Source organism: Anomaloglossus baeobatrachus, chromosome 10, assembly GCF_048569485.1.
Source record: "Anomaloglossus baeobatrachus isolate aAnoBae1 chromosome 10, aAnoBae1.hap1, whole genome shotgun sequence".
NCBI classification, from domain to species: Eukaryota; Metazoa; Chordata; class Amphibia; order Anura; family Aromobatidae; genus Anomaloglossus; species Anomaloglossus baeobatrachus.
Window position 1 is genome coordinate 132,333,883 of NC_134362.1, and position 27,524 is coordinate 132,361,406.

Consider the following 27,524-nt stretch of genomic DNA (forward strand, 5'->3'; position numbering starts at 1 on the left):
AATCGAGGAATCGCATAGCGCCTGGTCGAGTCCGATTGTGTTAATACCGAAACCAGACGGCTCCATTAGATTCTGCAATGACTTCAGGAGATTAAATGCGGTCTCCAAATTTGATGCATACCCTATGCCACGGGTCGATGAATTAATAGATCGGCTTGGAAAAGCCCGGTATATCACGACCCTAGACTTAACGAAGGGCTATTGGCAGATCCCGCTAACAGAGGCCGCTAAAGAGAAAACCGCGTTTTCTACACCGGAAGGTTTATACCAGTATGTGTATATGCCGTTTGGACTACACGGGGCACCGGCAACCTTTCAAAGGTTGATGGACCGAGTCCTGAGGCCCCATAGGCAGTATGCTTCTGCGTATTTGGATGACATAGTCATTTACAGCCTGGACTGGGAGACGCACCTCCAGAAACTAGAGGCTGTGATTGAGGACCTGCGGGAGGCGGGTCTAACAGCAAACCCCAAGAAATGTCATATCGGGCTGGAAGAAGCCCGGTATTTGGGATACGTAATTGGGAGGGGAATTGTTAAACCCCAGATTGACAAGATACAAGCCATTCAGAAATGGCCGCAACCAGTCAACAAGAAGCAGGTGAGAGCGTTTTTAGGAATAGCCGGCTACTACCGACGGTTCATTCCCAATTTTGCGGCTACCGCTGTTCCCCTGACGGACCTTACCAAAGGGAAAGACTCTGTCATGATCAAATGGACCACGGCAGCCGAAGAAGCCTTCCATAACTTAAAACTAGCTCTTTGCTCTCAACCTGTGCTAATGACTCCTGACTTCCGCAGCGAGTTCGTGGTCCAAACGGACGCTTCTGATGCCGGTATAGGGGCTGTATTGTCACAACTGAAGGACGGAGAGGAACATCCGGTCCTTTATCTTAGTCGGAAACTTAATAAGCATGAACACAACTATGCCATAGTGGAAAAAGAATGCTTAGCCATTAAGTGGGATCTAGAGTCCCTTAAATATTACTTGATTGGGAGGAAGTTCCGGCTGATCACTGACCATGCCCCTCTCAAGTGGATGCACTTGAATAGGGAACGGAATGGCCGAGTGACCCGGTGGTTCCTTGCACTTCAGGCCTACCGTTTTACAGTGGAGCACCGCCCGGGGGTGCGGATGGGGAATGCTGACGCCCTGTCTCGTGTGCACTGCTTTGTGGGTGCTGTTGCTCAGCTGCAGTGGTCTGAGCAGAGGGGGGGGATATGTGAGACTCATGTGGGATTAGTGGATGAGGGCAGGTATATCTCACCCCGGTATCGGCCCTATGTGACTTAGCCTGGCCAGGATCACCTGGCTACTAATGGATTAATGGGAGGTGAAGGACGGAGGTAAAAGGAATCTGGGAAGTTGGGGGAGGCTCTCCATCTGGGAACACAGTAAGCCTGTCTGTGTAGGAGACACTTGTGAGGAGCAGTGCCTGATGTCTGTAAGGTTTAGCTGGAAGGGAGAAGCCCTCCAGTTGGTAGTTAGGATAACACCGTGTATAGTTAGTGCCGGACAGGCAAGGATTTATTTTGTTGGTGTTTTTTTTCTTTTTGTTTATGCTTCACTGCAATAAACCTGACCAAGCGTCAGTTACACCGAATTCAGGCTGTCTGCCTGAGGTGAATACGTGCCCTTTGAACCCAGCAAAGGCGATCCCGGAGCGTGTTATCACACTATGCAAAAAAAAAAAAAAAAAAAAAAGAGTATGAAACCTCACAGCTGATTTCCAAATAGCTGATTGCCCATCATTTACCTAACACTGGTTGGCTGGTGTAAACAGTTCATTACATAACTTTTTCTTACTTACTTGGCAATAACTGGAACTGATACAGCTTCAGATACTGCCTTGATAAAATCACAGTGGACAGGATGCTGTTGTCTCTCTGCTTTCTTCCTGTAGGTAAACAGCAAAGAAAAAAAGTTTGGCATGAAAAGTGAACAATATAAGAACACTGTTAACCCTACTGCTAACCCTTTGTGACCAAACCACATTTTTAAAAAAATAGGAAAAAAAAATATATTAGGTCACCAGTTAGGTTGTTATTTGAAAAGTCCAATTCCCTTGTGATCCATGCCTGGAAAGGTAGAGGTCACCATTGATGTAGTAAGAAGACAAAAAAAAGTATTCCAGCGAAGAATCCACGTGGGGAGTACTTATATAAAAAATAACTTTTACTCCAATTTGATTAAAAGTTCCATGTTCAAAACTGGCAATGCGTCTAGCGCAGTCCTATACATACAGGTAACGTGTTTCGGCAGATACACCTTCTTCTCTAAACGCGTTATGTGTATAGAACTGCACTAGACGCACTGCCAGTTTTGAACATGGAACTTTTAGTCAAATTGGAATAAAAGTTATTTATTTTAGAATACTTTTTTTTTTCCCAACCCCCATTTTTCAAATGTTCTATGCGTCAATGTATGTGATAACTCTGCAATGCTTCAACATATCCCAGTGATTCTGAGACGTTTTTAGTTTTACATATTGTACTTTATGATTGTGGTAAATTTAAGTTAATGTTGTACGGTTTTAATGAAAATATCTGAAATTTGATGACAATTTAGAAAAATTATCAATTTTCAAGTTCTGAATGATTATACAGTTAATTGGATTGTCCCACGAACAAACTACATTTTAATCAGGAACAGGTAGAAGAGGGAGGCTCAACACATGTTAAATGGCTCATACGGAGCCATCGATGCTGGTGTACCTTCAGTGTGACAATAGAATAGAGAAAAATCTTTGCACATCCCATTCAGGATAAAATTGAAAGACTTTAATACAATAACATATTAAAAAACATATTAAAAAACCAGGCGCCCTTAGTCATAGGAATACATGTCTGTGTATACCAGAAACGTGTCATGTTCCTGCAGGTTGTTTTTTTTTTTTTTTTAATATGTTTTTGTACTCAAATTTTTTAATTTTATCCCAATTTAAATGTGCAGAGAATTTTTTCTATTTTCTAGATTTTAATCAATAGATCTTGGAAACCGGGCCATCTGGGGTGGGGTGACAAGTGGGCCAACTGTCTAATGCAGAGGTACAAGGTGTCTCCAAGGCAGCTGCATTTTGCCACTTCTCCACACCCCTGGAGAGACATTCGGAGGCTTCCAGCGTTGGCTGTCAAACTGACAGCTGGATCAGAAAAGGTGTAAATCAATTGTTTTGGGCAGGAGTACAATTGAAGCTCTCTGACTGCAGGCACTTACGGGTCATGGCGAAGTCAGCTCAGCTGCTGACGTCACTCCTGTACCATAAAGAACATGTTTGGAGGCAAGATGAGTATGACAAGAGACAGTATGGGACAGGAGAGGTGAGGGTGATAATTGTGAGAAGACAGCATGGTCTGGGAATATGTTAGGAAACAGTATCGGTAGGGAGGTGGATGAAGGGCCTGCGGATGTGCGAGGAGACAGTATGGGCATGGGGGGGCTGGAAATTTGTAAGGAGACAGTTTAGGCGGGGGAATGTTTGAAGAGATAATATGGGCAAGGTAAATGTGGTGGGAGGACAGTATGGGCAGGGAGGCTGGTAATGTGTGAGGAAACCATACAAGCAGGGGGACTGGGACAGTGTGAGAAGACAGTATGGGCAGGTGGAATCAGTGAGGTGACAGTATGGGTGGGGGTTGTGTGAGGAGACAGTATGGAAGGTGGAATGTGCGAGAAGACAGTTGGGGAAGGGAATATCTGAGGAGACAGTATGGGCAGGAGGGGTTGAGAATATGTGAGAAGGCAGTATGGTTAAGGGGGCTGTAAGAAAAACTGTCAATACTGATCGGTGGGGGAATGTTTAACAAGACAGTATGTGTGGGTTGATGTGAGGGGACAGTATGGGGGGAGGAAATGTGTGACGGGAAAGTATTGTGGACAGAAGTATGCAAGGGCAGAGTACAGAGACTAGGTGGAGAGGGGGCAGCAGAGGGGAAAATGAGGGGGAACAGTATGGAGAGTACAGCATGCAAAATGGGAATGTACAGAAGGGAGCAGTCAAGAGACTAGATAGTAAAGGGAGGCAAGGTGTGAGGGGACAAAGTAGAAAAGCGGCACAGCATATAAAGGAGAGGGCAGTGTGGAAGGCATGTACCATAAAAGGGACAGTGTGGGTGTCATATTTTGTGCAGGGAGCAAAGCAAGAGGCAATTATTCAGGCACACAGTGTACTGCAGATATTTCTTTAGGCGCATTCTAATTGCACTGTAATATTTTAGTGCACCTGGTTGGGATGTGCTACAAAATTCTAGAGGAAAAAAAAGTCTGCAGAAACTTGCTGTGAATGTGAAAAGTCATCTTGGCATCTGGACAAAATGGAGAAGAAAAGAAACAGAACGACTCCATTCAGAGAAGATGTCACCTATGAGATACCTAGATGTAAAGGGGGCTTTACACGCTACGATATTAATGTTTGGTCGTCGGGGTCAAGTTGTTAGTGACGCACATCCGGCGTCATTAACGATATCGCAGCGTGTGACACTTACCAGCGACCTCAAAAATGGTGAAAATCGTTCACCATGGAGAGGTCGTCCCAAACTCAAAAATCGGTAAGGGTTGTTTATCCAGGTGGTTCATCGCTCATGCGGCAGCACACATCGCTATGTGTGACACCGCAGGAGCGAGGAACGTCTCCTTACCTGCCGCCGGCCACAATGCGGAAGAAAGGAGGTGGGCGGGATGTTACGTCCTGCTCATCTCCGCCCCTCCGCTTTGATTGGCCGGCCGCTTAGTGACGTTGCGGTGACATCGCTGTGATGCCAAACGTCCCTCCCCCTTGAAGGAGGGATTGTTCGGCAGTCACAGCGACGCCGCCGACCAGGTAAGTATGTGTGACGCTGCCATAGCGATAATGTTCGCTACGGCAGCGATCACAAACAATCGCATGCACGACGGGGGCGGGTACTTACACGCTCGCTATCGCTACAAATTGCTAGCGATATCGCTACCGTATAAAGCCCCCTTTAATGTTTATTTGCGATACTGATTATGTCTCATGTGAGGTAGCACGGTCGGCTGCGCAGCAGAAGACACAGGATCCAGGCATTAAGGTTCACAGCACACGGTTTTAATGTCCAAACAAAAGTCCATAACAATATACATGTGCCTCTCCAGCAGAGAACTCAGGGAGTTCTGTTCACTCCCTCACACCCGGCACACCTGCCCTCGTTCCTGTTTCCATTTAACCCTTCCTTCAGCCTGTAGGGAAACAGCATTAACCCTGGAGTGGATTTACTTTCTATCATGGAGTGAGCACAACCGGGGCGAGACATACCGGCCGTCATAGATAACCCCGGTCACAGTCTCACATACCCCCCCCCCCTCAGTTCAATCGTGCGGGGTTGAACTCCCGCCATCAAACACGGGCCGCGGGACAAGGCATCGGCGTTGCCCTGCAACCCACCGGCCCTATGTTCAACCGTAAACCGGAAGTTCTGCAGAGAAAGGAACCACCGGGTAACCCGGGCATTCCGTTCCTTGGCGGACCTCATCCAGACCAGTGGAGAGTGATCCGTCACCAAGCGAAACTGCCGTCCCAGCAGGTAATAGTGTAGGGACTCCAAGGCCCACTTGATCGCCAGGCACTCCTTCTCCACTACGCTATAATTCCGCTCGGGAGGGGTGAGCTTCCTACTTAAGAAGGTGACGGGGTGTTCCTCCCCCTGAACCACCTGAGACAACACTGCCCCCAGGCCGACCTCTGAGGCGTCAGTCTGTACTATGAACTCCTTCCGGAAATCAGGGTGTACAAGAACGGGCTGTCCGCACAGGACCCCCTTCAGGGCCCGGAAGGAGTCCTCGGCCTGCGGAGTCCAGCGCACCATGACGGACTTCTTGCCTTTGAGAAGGTCCGTCAAGGGGGCTGATAGTCCCGCAAAATCCTTTACAAACCTCCTGTAGTACCCCACGATACCCAGGAAGGCCCTAACCTGCTTCGTGGTCAGGGGTCTAGGCCACTTCTGGATCGCCTCAACCTTGTTAATTTGGGGCTTAATCACTCCTTGGCCTATCACGTAGCCCAAGTAGCGGGCTTCCGTGAGTCCCAACGCACATTTCTTGGGATTGGCTGTCAATCCGGCTGTTCGAAGCGCGTCCACCACCGCTTGTACCTGTTCCAAGTGGGTCTGCCAATCGGAGCTGTAAATAATGATGTCATCAAGGTACGCTGATGCATACGCCTGGTGGGGTTCCAGCACTAAGTCCATCAACCTCTGGAACGTGGCCGGAGCGCCATGTAACCCAAAAGGCAAGACAACATAGTGGAAGAGACCCTCCGGCGTAACAAAAGCGGTTTTCTCCTTGGCGGACTCCGTCAGTGGCACCTGCCAGTACCCCTTGGTCAGGTCGAGCGTGGTAAAATATCGCGCCTGTCCCAACCTATCAATCAGCTCATCCACCCGGGGCATGGGGTAGAGATCGAACTTGGATATTTCGTTCAATCTCCTAAAGTCATTGCAGAACCTTAAGGAGCCATCGGGTTTTGGTATTAGGACAATCGGACTAGCCCATTCACTCCGGGATTTTTCGATGACCCCCCAGGCGTAACATTGTCTTTACTTCCTCCGATATGGCTTGTCGTCGAGCCTCCGGTACCCGGTATGACTTCAGGCGTACCTTCAGGTGGGGCTCGGTGACAATATCATGTCGTATCAGACTGGTCCTACCGGGCAGCTCGGAGAAGACATCGGGGTTCTGCTGAACCAACCGTCTGGCCTCTCGCCTCTGAGTCTTGGTGAGGGCTTCTCCAATCCTTACTTCCGGTTCATCCTCTCCGGAGGTCGCTGGAGCCGGAGGTGAACGACCCGAAGAGGAGGGAGATGAGGAAAAAATAGCCATCAGGCTTTCCCGTTCCTGCCAAGGTTTTAATAGGTTGACATGGTATATTTGTTCAGGTTTCCGCCTACCGGGCTGCAATACTTTATAGTTAACCACCCCGACTCTTTCCTTTATCTCGTAGGGGCCTTGCCACTGAGCCAGGAATTTACTCTCCGCCGTGGGGATTAATACCAACACCCGATCCCTGGGTTTAAAGGTCCGCACGGTGGCTTGTCTATTGTAGCGGCCGCTTTGCGCGGCCTGAGCCTCCTGTAAATGCTCCTTCACAATTGGCATGACCGCGCTTATGCGGTTCTGCATACCCAAAATGTGTTCAATCACACTTTTATGGGGGGTGGGCTCTTGCTCCCATGTTTCCTTTGCCAGGTCCAACAATCCCCGGGGATGTCGCCCGTATAACAATTCAAAAGGCGAAAACCCCGTGGATGCCTGTGGCACCTCACGGATGGCAAACATCAAATAGGGAAGCATCATATCCCAGTCTTTCCCGTCTTTTGAAATCACCCTTTTGAGCATGGTTTTCAGGGTTTTATTGAAACGCTCGACTAAACCGTCCGTTTGAGGATGATACACAGACGTACGCAACTGCTTGATCTGGAGTAGCCGGCATAGCTCTTTGGTCACTTTAGACATGAATGGGGTCCCCTGATCCGTAAGGATCTCCTTGGGCAACCCCACCCGGCAGAACACAGCAAACAACTCCCGAGCTATAAGCTTTGCTGCAGTATGTCTGAGAGGTATCGCCTCGGGATACCGGGTGGCATAGTCAACGATCACTAGGATGTGTTGGTGCCCTCGAGCGGACTTTACGAGGGACCCCACCAGATCCATCCCTATCCGTTCAAAAGGGACTTCTATAATGGGTAACGGTACCAACGGACTGCGAAAATGGGTCAGGGGTGCGGTAAGCTGACACTCCGGGCAGGTTTCGCAGAACCGTTTTACCTCCCCAAAGACCCCGGGCGAATAGAACCTTTGCAATATTCGCTCATGCGTTTTCTTGACCCCTAGGTGGCCACTCATCAGGTGTTTATGAGCCAAGTCGAGGACCCGCCGGCGATGCGGCTGGGGCACCACCAACTGCTCTACCCCCACGCCCCGTATTTCATCTACCCGGTAGAGTAAATCCTGCTTAAGAGCGAAATGGGGGTACCTTACCTGGGCACCGGGCAGCTGTGCCACCCCGTCAATTACTGTCACCCGACTCCGGGCATGTATTAATGTAGGGTCCTGCAGTTGGGCTGTCCCAAACGTATCCGGGGACGCCTCCAACTCCGGGATGGGTTCGACCGTCTCAGCCTCTCCTGCCAATACCTCTAGGGGCGACCTATCGGGTTCACATTCTGTCCCTATCATGGGGACCCCTACGGCAGGTGTCCCGGATTCAGGATTGTAGGGCTCAGGTCCCGGACTGACCAATATCTGAGGAGACTTAGGGGGTCCCTTCCATAAAGTCCAAAAATAGGGCAGATCCCTTCCTAGGATCACATCATAGGGAAGAGTGTTAAGAAGTCCCACCTCATGTTGCACCTGACCGCAAGGTGCTGTGATGGTGACAATCCCCGTGGGATAGTCTCGGCGGTCCCCATGTATGCAAACCACCCCCACGGTACGTCCTGTGGCCTTTACTTTAGCCCTCAAGGTGGATCGCACCAGGGTCACTAAGCTTCCGGAATCCAACAATCCTGTAACCGGACATCCATTCACCTGTATTTGGCACAAGTGGGGCTCAGTCTCTGGGGAGACCAGGTCAGCGGTACACACCACCTGAGCATACATTGAACCCCGCCGGGTAACCCCACAATCCATGGGCTCCGTGGTGAGTGGACACTGGGCTTCCATATGTCCCACCCGCTGGCACCGCCAACATCTAATGGGGACGGAGACCCCCTTGACGGGTTGTCGTTTAGGGTACAGAACCTTCCGGACCTCAGGAATGGTGGGCGCGGCCTCAGACGGGACGGTAGGGGACTCCTGCACCGTTGTCAGCGGTGGGTCCTTGGCCCTAGGCTTGGAGGGGCCGGACCGACGGGCGGTACGCAAAGTCTCAGTGTCCCGTATCAAGTCCTGCGTAGCCACATGCCGCTCTACCAGGGACACTAATTGGTCCAGGGTACTCGGGTCACCCTGTCCTACCCACCGTTGAACGGTGACGGGTAAAGTGCGCACAAAACGATCCACTACTACCCTTTTCACCATTTGCGCCGGGCTCAGAGTGTCAGGCTGCAACCACTTTTTTACAAGATGCAACAAGTCATAGGCCTGGGAGCGTACGGGTTTGGCTTCCTCATAGAACCACTGATTTACCCGCTGAGCCCGTACATAGGTATTCACCCCCAACCGAGCCAGTATTTCGGCTTTCAGGGTCACATAGTCAATGGCGTCCTCGGTACAGAGGTCCAGGTACGCTTTTTGGGGTTCCCCCGTCAGATAGGGCGACAATACCTCAGCCCACTGGGGGGTCTGCAGCTTTTCCCGCTCGGCCACCCGCTCGAACACCGCCAGAAACGCTTCCACATCATCCCCCGGGGTCATCTTTTGCAACGCTTGTCTCACCGCTTTCCGGACGCTGCCGTCGTCACCCGGCCCCGGGGTTGTTGCTGCCGGTCCGGCACGGATCGACTTGGCCAGGAGAACCATCTGTTCTTGGTGCCTTTTTTCCTGCATTTGCAAGGATTGCTGCTGACGTTCCAACGCCCGGAGCAGGTGTGCATTGGTCTGTTGCTGCTGTGCATTAGCCTCTTGTAGCTGTGCATTAGTCTGTTGTTGCTGCTTTAGTATGTCCTCCATGGCGTCACCGGGTTTGGGCTGTAGAATAGCCGCTCGAATCCAGGACATGTGCTACTGGGTCACCAGGGATGGATGCTACACCTCACCGGCTGTCATGCCCGCCGATTCTCCACCATATGTGAGGTAGCACGGTCGGCTGCGCAGCAGAAGACACAGGATCCAGGCATTAAGGTTCACAGCACACGGTTTTAATGTCCAAACAAAAGTCCATAACAATATACATGTGCCTCTCCAGCAGAGAACTCAGGGAGTTCTGTTCACTCCCTCACACCCGGCACACCTGCCCTCGTTCCTGTTTCCATTTAACCCTTCCTTCAGCCTGTAGGGAAACAGCATTAACCCTGGAGTGGATTTACTTTCTATCATGGAGTGAGCACAACCGGGGCGAGACATACCGGCCGTCATAGATAACCCCGGTCACAGTCTCACACTCATCAATACTGTGGTTCCTGTATGGTCAAGAGTTTAATTATAGCTAATAACAACAACTTCCAGTATCTCCTTACCATTGTTGTGGACATACTGGGAGTTATTGGCTCATGCAATACAACTGCATATGGGGCTGACCTGACATTACGAATAATTGATCACTGTAGTAAGCTTGGCGATGTAATCATGTACTGATGGTGGTTCTGGTGATGTATTCATGCTCTGTTGGTGAGTTAGATGAGTTTTTCATGTACTGATGGTGGTTCTGGTAATTTATGTCTAATATCAGTGTTTCTGGTGATGCATTTCTATATTTATGAGGGTTTCATGCTGTATTCCTTTACAGTTATTGGCTCTGTTCCTGTACACATTTAACAATCCCTAACTTGTCAGATAACGTGACACACTGAAGAACAAAAGGGTAACAATGTTTTGAACTTTTGACTTTCAGGCACCATATCTCACCATCCACTACAGCTTTGAATGTGAGACTACCTTCATTTCATACATGATCATATCCGCAATCTCATACAAAAATTTGACTTACAACTATTTAGCATATAATTAGTTATGCAGATTCTTATCACATCACAGCATTTTTACTGTTTTGCTCCTGATGGGGGGAAAATCTTTATGATTCTGTATACTACAAATTACAACTTGTTCTCACATTTCCTAATAGCTCAGTGTGTTATTAGGTTGATTCCCAAGTGAAAGGTCACTGGTGTGAGTCGAGGAACAGCCATGAAAAAGATTTCCCAAGAAAAGAGAAACACCATCATCGAGCTTATCAACAGCAGTCTCTCTGATCAAGAAAATGCTAAACTGCATCATGTGAAGATGAGCATTGTAAGAATACGAAATGAAGTCCATCCATCAATTAAAAAACCAAGAGGCGGAGTCCAGGCATTATATCAAAGTCAACAAGGTCTTTCAGTTTTAGGGTGACAAAGACGGCAGTGGAGGTGGTTGATATGCTTCATAACAGTGAGATCACAAACGTACATACAAGCATTGTGAGACGTACGTTACAGAAGTCTGGAATGATGGCCAAAAAAAGGTGATAAAGCCTTGACTTTAATATTGCTATAAGAAGAGTTAGATCAAGCTTGCAAAAAAAAGTGCAAAAAGTGGACAGTAGAAGATTGAAAGCAGTCCCACGGGTGGGTATAAATTAAAACTCTCAGGGCTGACTTCGGGCCACTGCAGCCTGCAGAACTCATCTACCGAGGCTTGCATCAGAGGAGGCCTAGGTGTGAACCCTGTAGAACTTAGTGAAGGTATGAAGCGAGGACCAGGTCACTGCCTTGCAAAGCTGGGGCCTGGTGGCGGACCGCCCAGGAGGCCCCCACCACCCTGGTGGAATGGGCCGTAACCCTGAGTGGGCGTGTTCTGCCCCTTACCTGGTAGGCTTCCAGAAAGGCAGAGCGGATCCATCGAGCAATAGAGGACTTGAAAGCAGAAAGACCTCTGCGCGAACCGGATGGAAGCACGAACAGAGAATTCGAGTTTTTGAAGTGAGACGTCCTGGAAATATACAGGCGGAGGGCTCTGACCAAGTCCAGCTTCTGGAGATAAATCTCACGAGGGTGAGAAGGGTGAGGGCAGAATGAGGGAAGGACAATGTCTTCATTAAGGTGGAAGGAGGAGATCACCTTAGGAAGAAAGGAAGGGACTGGCCGAAGAACTACTTTATCCTGGTGGAAGACGAGATAAGGAGAACAGCAGGAGAGTGCAACAAGTCCAGATACTCGCCTGGTCGACATGATGAGTACCAACAAGTCGACCTTGCAGGGAGGAAGGTCAGAGACACCTCTTGGAGGGGCTCAAAGGGGGAATGCTGGAGAGCGGACAGAACCAGGTTAAGGTCCCAAGGCTCCACTGGAGGCTGGTAGGGGGGGAACGGAATGAGAGGCCCCCTGTAAGAAAGTGAAAACCTGTGAGCAAGAGGCAAACTTCTTCTGGAAAAGGATGAAAGCGCCGACACTTACACTTGACCCTTAAGGGAGCTGAGTGCCAAGCCCGCATCAAGACCAGACTGCACAAAAGACAGCAGAACAAGTAAGGAGAAGGTTATGGCAGCAATCTGGTTAGATTTGCACCAGCGGAAATAGGCCTTCCACGTACGATGGTAGATGTGGGAGGAAGAGGGTTTCCGTGCTCTGATCATTGTTTGGACAACTCGGTCGGAGAGTCCCGAGGATGTTAGCACTGCGGCCTTAACAGCCATGCCGTTAACTTGAGCGACTAAATTCTGGTGGAAGAACGGTCCTAGAGAGAGAAGCTCCAGGATGTCTGGGAGTCTCCACGGGACATCGGCGAGGAGATGCACGAGTTCTGCATACCAAGGGCAGTGGGGCCAATCCGGGGCTATGAGAATTACCAGACCTCCTTCCGACTTGATCTTCTTGATTAGTCTGAGAATGACCGGAAGCGGGAGAAAGCGATACGGAAGGGAGAATTGTGACCAAGGGATCGCTAGGGCATCCGTTGCGACCGCCAGCGGGTCTCTTTCCCTGGTCACGAACCAGGGCACCTTGTGGTTCCACCTGGAGGCCATGTGGTCCACATTGGGGTCCCCCACCTGAGGCAAATCTGCTCGAAGATGGCAGGAGTGAGGGACCACGGCGGGACCCTCTCGACTGAGAAAGTCGGTGGCCCTATTGTCCACTCCTGGAATGTGGACGGCTGAAAATCGCTGGGACGTGTTGTTCGGCCCAGCTGAGAATCTGGGATACCTCTCCCATCGCTGCTCAGCGTCGGACTGAACCAGAATTGGATGTCTGAAGAGCAGGGTCTCCCAGTGTGAAAGCCAGTCGAACCGCCCTGAGCTCCACAATGTTTATGGGAAGGGTCGATCCCGGTGCGGTGCAGCGGCCCTGAACTGTGAGGTTCCGGAATGCGGCTCCCCAGCCTAGGAGACTGGCATCCGTCGTAATGACCTTCCATCGAAAAGGGAGAAATGATCTCCCCTGCAAGATGAGGGGGGATCGTTTCCACCATTCCAGCGACTTCTTGACTCGTGGAGGTAGTACGACTGGGCGATCCAGTGAGTGAAGTGACCTGTCCCACATTGACAGAAGGAAACCCTGGAGAGGACGAAAATGGAATTGGGCGAAGGCCACCGCTTCTATTGACACCATCTTCCCTAGGATGCTCATACAATACTGGAGAGAGCAAGGAGGGGAGCGTTGAAGGTTCCGAATTCCCTTGAGAATAGCCGAGTGCTTATCTTCGGGTAGGAGAACCTTCGCATGTGCGGTGTTGAACACCATCCCGAGAAAGGAGATGCATTGTGCCGGGATAAGAGAAGATTTTAGGCGGTTGATTAGCCAGCCGAGACAGGCAAGATATCCAGGGTAATCTTGAGGCTGTCGCGACACTCTAAGACAGAGGGAGCCTTGATCAAGATGTCGTCCAGATAAGGGATGGCTAGGATTCCCCGGGTCCGAAGAATAGCCATGACTAGGGATGGGCGAACCCGAACTGTAAAGAAAAGCTTTCTGGGATGTTTGTGTTACAGTTCGTGTAACCATTCGGGTCCAGGAGCTGTTAAAAAAACAGCATGTTATTAAAAAAAATTCTAATCATACTTACAGGTCCCGCAACGTCTTGCAGACTCTGTCACCCAGCACTTCTACTAACGCGTCCGATCACTGCTGTTCTCCTGCTAAGCACCTCTGGCTAAAAGGACCTGCCGTGACCATGATGTCATACCCATGTGACCAGTCACATGTGAATGTTGTATTACCTCATTGGCTACAGACTGGTCACATGAGTATAACGTCATCACAGGTCCTGGCGCGCCGTGATGCGAGTGTTATCGCATCACGGCGCACAATCTCCCGACGGCAGTGGGTCAGCTGCATGTATTTCCACAGCTGAAGAGCTGCTGTCGGGAGAGTGGGGTGATGCAATGCGAGACGCAAGTGCAATCATCCCGTCACTGTCAGCCTGCTGTATCGCTCTGACAAGAACGATGTAGCAGACCTGACATGGCTCTCTGTGCTTCTCACTGTGTATAAACACAGTCTATACACAGTGATGAAGCAGATTTGACTTTGCTCTTTGCTTCTCACTGTGTATAGACTGTCTGTGCACAGTGATGAAGCTGACATGGCTGTCCCTGTGAATTACGTCAGACTAAGGATTTTTTTATAATAAAGGTGGAGTCTCTAAATGTTTTTTGTTTTATTTCTAATAAAAAAAAAATTCTGTGTGTTGTGTCTTTTTTACTGTTTCCTAGAAATTCATGGTGGCAATGTCTATTTTGGCGTGACACCATGAATTTCGGGCTTACTACCATCTGAGAATACAAAGCTGGTATTAACCCCTTTATTACAAAACGAGCCACCGCCATCACAGCCGCTGGACGAGCCAGGTAAAGCACCTGGAAATAGCGGTAAGAAACAATGTGCCATTTCCAGGGGCGGCTGCGGGCTGCTAAGAATCGCAGCCCACAGCTGCCTGGCTTTACCTGACTGGCAATCAAAATACGGCGGGAGCCCACACTTTTTTTTTTAAATTATTTTTTTAAATAAAAAACATTAATGGGCTTCACTGTATTTTGATTGCCAACCAAGGTAACGCCAGGCAGATGGGGGTGGCAGCCCATAGCCGTCTGCTTTATCTGCGCTAAGATTCAAAAATACCGCGGAGCGCTATGTCATTTTTTTTTAATGATTTATTTATTTTTACAGTACTGTGATGTCAGGCAATCAAAATATAGCGAAGCCCATTTTTTTTAGTTATTTAAATAAATTTTAAAAAAAATGCGTGGGCTCCCGCTGCATTTTTTGTATTGCTAGCTAAGAGTAATACAAGCAGTTGCTGCCTGCTAACCCCAACTGCTTGGTGGTACCTTCACTGGCAATGGAAAATTCAGGGAAGCATTTTTTTTCTTTTTTTTAAGTTTTTTGCCAAAAAACTAAAAAAAAAAAAAAAAAAAAAAAAAAAAAATGACATGGGCTTCACCATATTTTTGTATGCTAGCCAGGTACAGCAGACAGGAACGGGCTGGGAACTAAAAATATAGGGAAGCCCTTTTTCTAATTATTTTATGAATTTCATAAAATTATTAAAAAAAAACGACATGGGCTTCGCCCCATTTTTGTGTCCAGCCAGGTACGACTAGGCAGCTGGGGATTGGAATCCGCAAGCGCAGGTTGGCCCAAGCTTTCTGCGCCTCCCCCGCTGCGAATTGAAGTTCGCAGCCACCCCAGAAAATGGCGCTTTCATATAAGCGCCATCTTCTGGTGCTGTATCCAACTCTTCCAGTGGCCCTGGTGACGGGTGGCACACTGGGTAATAAGGGGTTAATACTAGCTTTGTTGACTTCCGGTTCCGGCGCTGGGATGTGAGGACGCAGGAGACAGAGCTCCGCACGTTCCTCAGCCCCACACACCGACTACAAGAGCCCCACGGCCGCGGGAGGAGGCAGAGAACTGGAGGCGAGGAGCAGGAGGTGACCGTGCATGGAGCGGTACCTCCTCCACAGCAGCGGCAGACAGCTGAAGCAGGGTGCTGCAGAGAGAGCAGAGCACATGGAGCACAAAATGGCGGCCGCGGGCCGCGGCGATATGCAGGGACGTGAGCGGGGACGGATGGAGGAGGAGGAGGGGGAGCAGCTGAGAGAGCAGCGGAGAGCTCAGCAACACGCACAGCAGACAACCCAGCAGCATGAGCAGCAGACAGCCCAGCAGCACGAGCAGCAGACAGCCCAGCAGCACGAGCAGCAGACAGCCCAGCAGCACGAGCAGCAGACAGCCCAGCAGCACGAGCAGCAGACAGCCCAGCAGCACGAGCAGCAGATAGCCCAGCAGCAGACAGCCCAGCAGCACGAGCAGCAGACAGACGAGCAGCAGACAGCCCAGCAGCACAACCAGTTCCCAGGCCTGCAAATTGATTGACCGTCTGGCTGGAGCAGTGGCAGTGCACCTGGCAGACAAGATCAAAGACTCTCTAGAGGCCATGGTGGGGGCAGCGCTAGCACCCTTGAAGGAACAGATCACACAGCAGGGAGCCAGGATGTCAGAGATGGAGCAAAGAATCTCTGACACAGAGGACGAGGTGACAGCATTAAAGGGGCAGCTGCAGGAGATGGTGGAGGGATCCCAGGCCATGAGAGACAAACTAGAGGATCTGGAAAACCGCTCCAGAAGAAGCAATTTAAGGCTGGTGGGACTGCCGGAATCCATAAAACATGCGGCAATTGGACAACATATGTGAAGCAGAGCTCCCCAAGGCGCTAGGTCTGACGCACAAATGCAAGGTGGAAAGAGCGCACAGAGTGGGCCCTGTAAGAGAGCGTCCAGGCACAGGAGGAACAAGTGGGAAGGAAGACAGCACGGGAGTGACGGGACCAGCCAGGCCGCGCCAAGTGATAATAAAATACTTGGAATATAAAGACAAAGAAGAGATACTGCGAGCGTTTAGAGGAAGGAGGACCCCACTGCCTTTACAAGGGCATAAAGTGCTGATCTTCGGGGACTACTCGGCGGAGGTTACACGCAAAAGGAAAGCCTTTAGTAAGATTTGTACTGCGCTGTATCGTAAAGGCATAAAATTCCAACTGCTCTATCCTGCAATACTGAGAGTAACAAGACGGGATGGATCCTTTTTTGCGACGAAAGACTTGAGTGAGGCGGAGAGATGGATGGAGGAGATGGAGAACAGAAACCAGACGGAGGACTTCCCGGAGAGGCAACATGATCGGCAAGGAAGAAAGGAGGAGAGCCGGGCATCGGGCCGGAACGACTGGATGGCGGGGAAGGAGATACTTGCAGGAAGCCCAAAGGCAAGGAGGTCGCCGTCGTGTTGGCCTGGAAACCAGAAGGGAGCGCCATGAGAGAGGCTGCAAGGAGAAGAATTAATATTTTGAACTGAACTGAGGGACCCAAGAGAGAGGGGACTGATGGAATGCAGGGGATGAGTAACATCTACTGTTTATTATTACATTTTTACTTTCTGCTTCCACTTCCACTTCCTACTTCCTCTTATACCTCCCCTTCTGCTTTCTGCTTCCCTTTTCACTACCTCTTTCACTTCATACTTCCTCTTCCACTTCCTGCTCCACTTTCTCTGCCACTTCTTACCTCTTCCACTTCCTACTTCCACTTTCTCTTACACTTCCTCTTCCACCCCATCTACCTCTTCCAACTTCCTTTTCCACTTCCTCTTCCACTTCCTACTTCCTCTTCCATTTCCACCTTCCTCTTCCACTTCCACCTTCCACTTCCTGTCCCACTTCCTACTTCCTCTTCCACTTCCTCTTCCACTTCATACTTCCTCTTCCACTTCCCCTTTCACTTCCTACTTCCTCTTCCTCTTTCACTTCCTACTTCCTCTTTCACTTCCTACTTCCTCTTCCACTACCTTTTCCACTTCCTACTTCCTCTTCCTACTTCCTCTTCCTTGTCCACTTCCTACTTCCACTTCCTGTTCCACTTCCTCTTTCCTTTTCCACTTCCTACTTCCTCTTCTACTTCCTACTTCCACTTCCTGTTCCACTTCCTGTTCCACTTCCTATTCCACTTCCTACTTCCTCTTCTACTTTCTCTTCCACTTCCTTTTCCACTTCCTACTTTCTGTCCCACTTCCCTTTATATTTCCCACTTCCTTTTACATTTTCATTTCCCATCTCCCTTGTGCTTTCTTTTTCTTTTCCTCCTTTTTTCTCTCTTCTTGTAGGCTTTTCCTTTCTTTTCTCTTTAGTTCCCCTCGCCTCTTCAATTTATATTGACCAAGGTGCTCTGCCCCCTCGGGGGTGTAGGGGTGTCCTAACATCTATGAGGGACCGGGTTTCTCTCTTTAGTATCTACTAAATTTAGCTCCTCTGGTAGCCAGAGCGTTGCTTTAGTGATTTAGCTCCTCTGGTAGCCAGGTCACTTATGCTGCTGGGAGGTGGAGTGAAATTGAGATCAGGGGCAACAAATAATAGGTATGGGCATTGAGGGAGGGGGTATTGTATGCTGGCACGGCTATTGACCAGGAAGGCCTTGCTCTGGTGTGTTAGATAACAGAACAATGGGGGACAGGCTACATGTAAAAGTTAATTAGGGGGCTGAGAGGGGATTGCGGAGCCAGGAGCATCACAGAAAACATGGAAGTGATGAGACAATTGATTGTAAAGGGGGGGACAGTTGAGGGGTTGTTAGTTGATAATAGATCTAGGTTGAATAGTTGGGTTCAGGGAAAGCAACGCTATAAGCACACCGAAAGACAACTGAGGGCAGTTGGGGGGGTAGCCAACAGGTTTATAGTTAATGCCAAGAAGGGGACACAAGGTTGCGCCCAGGCAATACATAGTTGCAAGCACACAGCGGAGTTAGAGGAAATGCAAAGCCACGCACACGGGGGGGGGACACATAGCGATGCAAAAAACATGAGCAACGGGGACTATGTTTAAAATAGTGACATGGAACGTGAAAGGTCTGAAATCACTTCACAAGCGCATGATGGTTCTGAGACATCTTAAAAGCTTGAAGGTAGATTTCGCACTGCTGCAGGAAACGCATTTACCACGGGAAGATTTTTTTCGAATGCAGAAATTATGGGTAGGAAAAGTAGTTGGGTCGGGCTCCCCGGGAAGGAAAGCAGGGGTTATGATTCTATTAAACAAACATTTCAACCATACAATAACTTCCCAAGATAGCGATGAGGAAGGTAGATATGTCCATATAAAATTATACAGCCCGCAGGGAGAGTTTAGCATACACATGTATGCCCCCAACAAGGAGCAGAATGCGTTTTTCAAACTTATCACAAGTAAAGTGGGAATGGACACAGAACGGAACAAAATAGTGGGAGGAGATTTCAATGCGGTGGTCCTAGGGGAAGAGGATAGGCAACATAACAGGGGTCAAGGTGGGCAGACAAGAACGACAGAAGGCTTGATGGCTAGGCTGCTGGAAGACACAAATCTGAAAGACAGTTGGAGGCTACAGCACCCATATGACCGTGAATTCACTCACTACTCACATCCGCATGACGCTTGGTCAAGAATTGATTATATTCTGGTTGACCAATCATTTTTGAGTAGGGTCAGGGATGTGGATATTGAGAACATGGTGATATCGGACCACAGCCCGGTGACCTTAGAAATAAATGACACAGTTCAGAGGGGATCGGATTATTTGTGGAGGTTCCCGTCCTTTCTACTTAGAGATACAGATTTTGTCAAAATTCTAAAAGGCTGGTGGGAAGAGTATAGCAACACCAACAGAGAACATGAGACAGATGTAATGTTATTCTGGGAAGCAGCAAAAGCAGTGCTGAGAGGGAGGCTAATGGGGTATACAGCTACAATCAAGAGACATACACATGCACAATACCAAGAAGCTAGTGACACGCTTAGAGAAAAATATATGAAATATCTGGAAACTATGTCCCAAAAAGCAAAAGAGGAATGGAAGGTGGCGAAACAAGAGTTCGAGCTTTGGGCAGGAAAAAGGGAAAAGCTAGTACGGTCACAAATGGAGGTTGACCTAAACAGATACGGCAATAAAGCAGGGAAATTACTGGCCAACTTGGCTAAGGGAAGGCGACCAATGACTTCAATAATCAGTATGACTGGACAGAGGGGGAACAAATCCACAAAACCACAGGAAATTAACCAGATCCTGGGGGATTACTATGAGAAACTGTATAGTAAGGGGAATGAGGGTGGTGAAGGAGGGGCAGAATGACTGAAACAAATAAACCTCACCCAACTCAGCACAGAGGAGCTGGCTAGTCTGAATGCAGAAGTCACAATAGAAGAAGTCCAAAAGGTGATAGAAGAGTTAAACGTACATAAAGCTCCGGGACCCGATGGGTACAATGGGGAATTCTATAAAGTGATGAAGGAGCAGATTTCACCGATATTGACACGTATGTTTAACAACATATTGGGAGGCACTGAAATATCGAGTCATCTCAACACGCCATATATAAAACTCATACCTAAGGGAGAGAAAAACCTAGATAATCCAGCAAACTATAGACCGATCTCTTTGATCAACCAGGACCTAAAACTACTGGCCAAATTGATGGCCAACAGACTGGCGGAGATATTGCCGAATGTAATCTCTCCGGCAAAATCAGGGTTTGTAAAGGGGAGATCGGAGGTGACCAATATAAGAAAAACCATGCTAGAAATGGATGCCAATAGGCACGGACAACCACAGAAGGGGGCATTTCCAGCCATGATCACATTAGATGCTGAAAAAGCATTTGATAATGTAAGGTGGTCATGGCTGGAAACATTAATGGATGAGGTGGGCATTCAGAGAGCAATTAGAACATTCATTAGAGTATTATATGCAAATCCTAAAGCCAGGGTGGCGACCCCAGGATTTCTGTCGAGACCTTTCTCATTGACTAAAGGGACTAGACAGGGGTGCCCACTGTCCCCCCTCCTGTTCAACCTGGCGATCGAGCCCCTATCAAGATTGTTGAATGAGGGAAACTGCTTTGAAGGTATCAACATTGGAGGGGAGGTGCTACGGTCAGCCTTGTTCGCTGACGACATTATATTGTTTATGAATAAACCCCAGAAGGAACTCCCAATGACATTACAACGGATAGAGGAATTCGGAAACTTGGCAGGTTTTAAATTAAATAAGGCAAAATGTGAAATACTGTTTCTGCACCAACAGAGCACAGCGGTGTTGGCAGCTCAGAGACTAGGAGACAATGTCTAAGGGATACCAATAGCGAAAACCCACGTTAAATATCTGGGAATCCAAGTGGGACGCCAACCTGCATCGATATATGAGTTAAATTTCAAACCACTGATAACGAAAATAGAACTAGAATTGAAGATGTGGGAGGGGCTTCCATTGTCCCTACTGGGTAGGACCCATCTTCTAAAAATGATGAGTTTCTCAAAACTACTATACCCAATGCAGACTATCCCTATATTATTAAAACACACAGACGTAAACAGGCTGAAAAAGGCATTTTTGACCTTCTTGTGGAGGGGAAAAAGGCCAAGAATAAAAGCTGAGAAATTAATGCAGACGCTGGAGAAGGGGGATATTAAAATGCCAAACATTAGAGGGTACAAGCTGGCGTGCCTCATAAGACATGTAATAGACTGGTTAAGGAAGACTAACGGTTACTCGGACATAAAACTGGAAGGAGAGTTCTGGAAACCCTGGGATTTGGGGGCAATATTGCATATGTCACTTGCTAACATACCACGGCACATTAAAAACTCCCTAATATGCAGAGATACAGTTATGGCGTGGAAGGCGGTGAGAAAAAAATTCAACTTACCCTGGAGAATATCTAAATACTTAAACATATGGGGTTTCCCGGAATTCTCAACGGGCAGGGAAAACAAATTATTTATAGAATGGAGGAGAAAAGGTATAAAAGGAGTGAAAGATCTACTTCATGAGACGGAAAATAGATGGTTGTCCCATCAAGAAATTGTGACAAAATATGGGCTATCTCCATTCCAAGTTATACAATATAAACAGATAGAGAAAGGTATAATACAGCTACTGAGAGATGTCGGGAAGGAACAAGAGATAAATGATATGGACCAACTTATTATGCAGGAGCAGCGGGAAATTAACATAACTTCACTATACAAAGCTTTACGAGAGGTGTTAGTTCCCTTAAGCATGGATAAGACCCTGGGAACATGGGCGAGACAATTGGGAGATGAGACAGCAGGGGACAAGATACTAAGAGGATGAATGAGAATGAGAAAAGAGGTGGTTAATGAGAGCTGGAGGGACACACATTTTAGACTGATGCACAGGGCGATCTATGGCTTCAACATACCAAACAAACAGAAGGTTAATAAGATAGTACATTGTCCCAAATGTAGGATGCTAAACACGGATCTGTTACATGGGATTTGGCACTGCCCAGAGAGTCAAAAATTCTGGAAAAAAATGCAGGTGCTAATAACTAGTATATGGGGGGTAGAGGTGGCGATGGACCCATTGATATGGATTTTTCATGATGACCATGTTGAACAAATGGCAAGAGTGAGTGAAAAAAGAGATAGAATACCAAAGCTGTTCCATAGTATAGCCATAATAGGAAAAAGGGCTTTGCTGGGGAAATGGCTCGAAGGCAAGGTTCCGTCAGAAAAGGAGGTAATGAGGCAGATTAAAATGCTACTTGGAATTGAACAGAGGACAGCAGAAAAAAACAAAGACGGTTTGACCGACACATTCTTTAAAAAATGGAGAAAATTCACTGAAAAACAATGTGAAGCTACAGAAATACAAACAATAGTTACTCCCTTCACGTACACAGAGTGGTATCTACTAGAAGACATTAAGGGAACATTAGGGAAATTAAAACAGCCATAATGTGAAGGTGTGATAAGAAGGCATATGATTCATCTAGAGACAAGTGGTGATGATAAAATGACAAAATGTGGCGTTGTTGGGTGTTCTTCGTGTGGGCTAGACAGGAGGAAAAAAGCGTGCTAAGTTGTTGGGGGGGTTATTTTAGAATAGAAGGGGGAAAACAAGGGAAACAGGAGGAATAGTTAATTGCCAATAACCTGTTAATGGACATGGTGAATCCATACTTGCTATATTGTTTAACAAGATGTAATGCATATGAAAATTTGGAATAAAATTTGGTGTTAAAAAAATTTGGTGTTTAAAAATACTAGCTTTGTTTTACTAGCTAGTATTAAGCCAGAGATTCTTAATGTCAAGCAAGTTTGACCCGGCCATTAAAAATCTCCAATAAAGGGTTAAAAAAAAGACACCACACAGAGAAAAAATACTTTAATAGAAATAAATACATAGACACACTTAGAGACTCCATGCTTATTACTCCCTCTCACCCCTCCACGATCCTGGTCTTCTGTCTTCTTTCTCCTTCAACCCATGCAGCTCTGCTACATCAGACAGCACTGCATGGGAGGAAGAATGCTGCTGCTCCCCGTGCAGTCTAATCACTCAGTGAGTGAGCAGAGGCTGCGGGTTGGTAAGCGGTGACGTCACCGCTGTCACCGTTGCAAAAGTAACCTGAAAGGCGGGTTACTATAGCAACGGTGATCTCTGATCACCTGATTCACGGCGCCGCTATTCACCGCCTGTGGCAGCCAGTTCCTGCATGTGGGCTGACTCTATAAAGAGCACCGACATGCAGGGACGGGGAGCTAAGCATGTGCCCGAGCATCTCGCTGGTACATGGCACTCTCCAAGTATACTGAGTACGGAGATGCTCGGGCGCGCACCACGTACCGGAGAGATACACTGACAGGACCTAGCATGACGTCATAGCCATGTGACCGGTCTTTAACCAATGAGATAATACACACATGACTGGTCACATGCTATGACGTCACGAAAGGTCCTATCAACAGTCCTATCATCAGGGCACAGCGATGATCGGAAGGAGAAGCGGCGGGAGACAGAGTCTGCAGAACGCGTCGCGGGACCTGTAAGTATAATGACAATGTTTATTATTAACTGTATTCTATATTTTACAGCCCCTCCAGCCCATCACATAACTATAAAGTCCAAGTTCGGTGTTCGGATGCAAATTTGCGTTATTTCAGAACCCAAACAAGAACTTTACAAAACGTAAAAAATAACGATAAAATAAGATAAAAAACAAAGTCTTTATTAAACAAATCTAGAAATATTGATTAAAAAGGAGAAAGTCAGCCAAGGCAATAACCACACAGGAAGCCTCCAGATGATTACATAACTGAAAACAGCTACAGTGATCGGATGTAGTCAAGAGTAAGGCTGCGTGCCCTCGATCAGTTTTCCCAGTGTTTTGGAAGCAGCATGCTTCAGCTGGGTCCAAAAACTGCAATGTACAGTACAAGCACAGTGGAGGGATTTATAGAAATCCCATGCCCACTGTGCTTGTTGTTTTTTGCAGCAAACACTGACCTGCAGTGCAGCTTTCCGAGCCGCAGCATGTCAATTGTTTGCTGCAAAGTCGCAAGCGTCCTCCGCAGGAAGAACAGAAGAGAGAGACCGCAGCTGCCTGAACTCCTAAGTTCTCGTGCAGGGGAGACTCGCGGCTCCGTAGGTCAGGATCCGCCACGTCCAGGACTCAGCAGGTCCTGATCGCGGGCACATGCCCTAACATGCACAACAAATACACAGACTGCATGAAAAGTGCAAAGAACTCAATAGTTGCGGTTATCAAAAACAGATCAAATCCCCATAAATACACTGTGGAAAAACTCCTACAGGGATTTAACAGTTTAATATACCCCAGACAGCAACGAACAAAGTGTGTGAAAATACAGGATTCAACTGTAGTAATGAAGATGGACAAAGTACATGAAAGTGCAGAAACAATAAGGGCAGAACCCGCAAAGTAGTTATATTTCTTTAATAAAGACTTCTTTTATTTATATTGGCTACCACTCCTGAATTTTTAAAGCTTGTTCTTTCAAGTTTGGAGGGTCTTTAACCCTCTCACTACCGGGCGATTTTCCATTTTTGTTTTTTCCTCCCTATATTCCGAGATCCATACTTTTTTTATTTTTCCGTCATTATATTCATAGGAGGGCTTGTTTTTTGTGGGACAAGTTGTACTTTTGAATGACACCATTCATTCTTCCACATATTGTATTGGAAAACAAGAAAAAAAATTCCAAGTGCGGTAAAATGGCAAAAAAAATGTGCAAGTGTTTGTTTATGTACCATGTTCACTGTATGGTACAATTGACCTGGCATTACAATTCCTCAGGTCATTACAAGTTCATAGATACCTAACATGTATAGTGAACCCTAGAACGCATACCTGGGGCCTCGCAGGCCTGCTAGGTTACTTGTTTTCTATGGTAGATTTCTATGGTTGCGCGTTCTAGGGTTAAAAAATTAGGGTTTTTTCCACATTTTTAAATGCTTTGTTTATTTTTATTGATTTTATTAGTTACTTTAGGGCTCTTGTGATAATGCCTCAGGCAATGAACTAAGCTAAACTCATGACATCACTGCTCCTCACACCCGCGGCCGCTCAGGAGGTCATCTCTGGTCACTGCAGTACTTCTCCCAGTAGTGTGTGAAATTGCAGGCACTGCTCTCCCAGGAAATGGGGAACGTTCTGTTCTTCATTGATAGGGACAGTGAGTATGGGATTGTCGTGGGATGGGACCCCTTTATTGGATTATGATGGACCAAGATTAGGGATTTGCCGAGGAAATAAATTGCTAAAAGAGACTGTCTCTTATCTTTATTTCTTTAATAATTTTATCTTTTTACATCTTTCAGGTTCACTTTTGTGGAACATTATAGGGCGTATGGATTATGTCGGACATTTTTTTTTTCAAAAATTAAAATTAATTGGTGAACGAGGGTGTAGTTGGGGAGGGGAAGGGGGTGTTTGTTCAAATCACAGCTGACTTCAACCCCATATATTACTCTGTCACCACACGAGGGCAATGGGAAGAGCTAAGTACAGCCCCAGATTTGGCACAAATAATAGATTCACCACCTCTGAGGTGACTGAAGGAGGCTATTTTTAGGCTGGGAAGAGCCAAATAACCATGGCCCTTCAAACCCTAAAAATATCAGCCCCCAGTTGTCTGCTATCTCTCCATCTGTCTATCTCTGTCTATTATCTCTATCTATATAGCATTTATCTATCACTTTTTTGTCTTTGCACATCTTTTACACATAAAAAAACTCCATTCATTTCAGTATCATGCAATTTTTCCGGTACTGGCCACACGGACGTTACACACGGACACACGTATAGCACACGGATGTCACACAGATAGCAACATGGATGTACAAAACGTACCGTGCAAAATGTGTATTTTAAACACGGAAGTGTGAAAGAGGCCTAAATTTCATTTGTGTCTCACCTAGTGGGGGAAAATTAGCTGCTAGGATTCTTTCCATACCCAATACACAGAGATGGATCTTTGCTCTTCCTTCTCTGTATAACACAAACAGAAGCAGCATTCACATGGAAGATATTATAAAGCACTACTGAGCTGTGTGGTTCTGAATACAGCACTGAAGTGAATTACATTTGATGAAAGCTTCTACTTGATCTGCCTGTGTATTAGTGTGTCAAGAACTCTTCAACCCTCTAACTCGTCCCCTCTCCATAGAGTTTAACCCCTTCATGACCATGGACGGATATATCCGTCATGGAGCGTGTCCCGTTAAGCCCCGCCCCCTGCCGCGGGCAGGTGGCGTTGATTGGCACACATATCAGCTGCTTTCAACAGCTGACATGGGTGCCTGCATGTTACGAGTGGAATCGCATTCCACCCGTAACATTAAGTCTGGCAGTGAGATGTATATACAGTTAGGTCCAGAAATATTTGGACAGTGACACAATTTTCGCGAGTTGGGCTCTGCATGCCACCACATTGGATTTGAAATGAAACCTCTACAACAGAATTCAAGTGCAGATTGTAACGTTTAATTTGAAGGTTTGAACAAAAATATCTGATAGAAATTGTAGGAATTGTACACATTTCTTTACAAACACTCCATATTTTAGGAGGTCAAAAGTAATTGGACAAATAAACCAAACCCAAACAAAATATTTTTTTTTTCAATATTTTGTTGCGAATCCTTTGGAGGCAATCACTGCCTTAAGTCTGGAACCCATGGACATCACCAAACGCTGGGTTTCCTCCTTCTTAATGCTTTGCCAGGCCTTTACAGCCGCAGCCTTCAGGTCTTGCTTGTTTGTGGGTCTTTCCGTCTTAAGTCTGGATTTGAGCAAGTGAAATGCATGCTCAATTGGGTTAAGATCTGGTGATTGACTTGGCCATTGCAGAATGTTCCACTATTTTGCACTCATGAACTCCTGGGTAGCTTTGGCTGTATGCTTGGGGTCATTGTCCATCTGTACTATGAAGCGCCGTCCAATCAACTTTGCGGCATTTGGCTGAATCTGGGCTGAAAGTATATCCCTGTACACTTCAGAATTCATCCGGCTACTCTTGTCTGCTGTTATGTCATCAATAAACACAAGTGACCCAGTGCCATTGAAAGCCATGCATGCCCATGCCATCACGTTGTCTCCACCATGTTTTACAGAGGATGTGGTGTGCCTTGGATCATGTGCCGTTCCCTTTCTTCTCCAAACTTTTTTCTTCCCATCATTCTGGTACAGGTTGATCTTTGTCTCATCTGTCTATAGAATACTTTTCCAGAACTGAGCTGGCTTCATGAGGTGTTTTTCAGCAAATTTAACTCTGGCCTGTCTATTTTTGGAATTGATGAATGGTTTGCATCTAGATGTGAACCCTTTGTATTTACTTTCATGGAGTCTTCTCTTTACAGTTGACTTAGAGACAGATACACCTACTTCACTGAGAGTGTTCTCGACTTCAGTTGATGTTGTGAACGGGTTCTTCTTCACCAAAGAAAGTATGCGGCGATCATCCACCACTGTTGTCATCCGTGGACGCCCAGGCCTTTTTGAGTTCCCAAGCTCACCAGTCAATTCCTTTTTTCTCAGAATGTACCCGACTGTTGATTTTGCTACTCCAAGCATGTCTGCTATCTCTCTGATG

General features: G+C 47.3%; 1 protein-coding gene across 3 annotated transcripts in view; it reads right to left on the bottom strand.

Moving 5' to 3' along the window:
• DUS2 (dihydrouridine synthase 2) overlaps positions 1–27,524 on the bottom strand; it is a 498,816-nt gene that overhangs the window by 235,289 nt on the left and 236,003 nt on the right. For all 3 annotated transcript variants that reach the window (XM_075325642.1, XM_075325643.1, XM_075325644.1), the window contains one exon: positions 1,812–1,898. In XM_075325642.1, the coding sequence (XP_075181757.1) occupies positions 1,812–1,898 (87 nt within the window). The remainder of the gene's footprint in view (positions 1–1,811; positions 1,899–27,524) is intronic.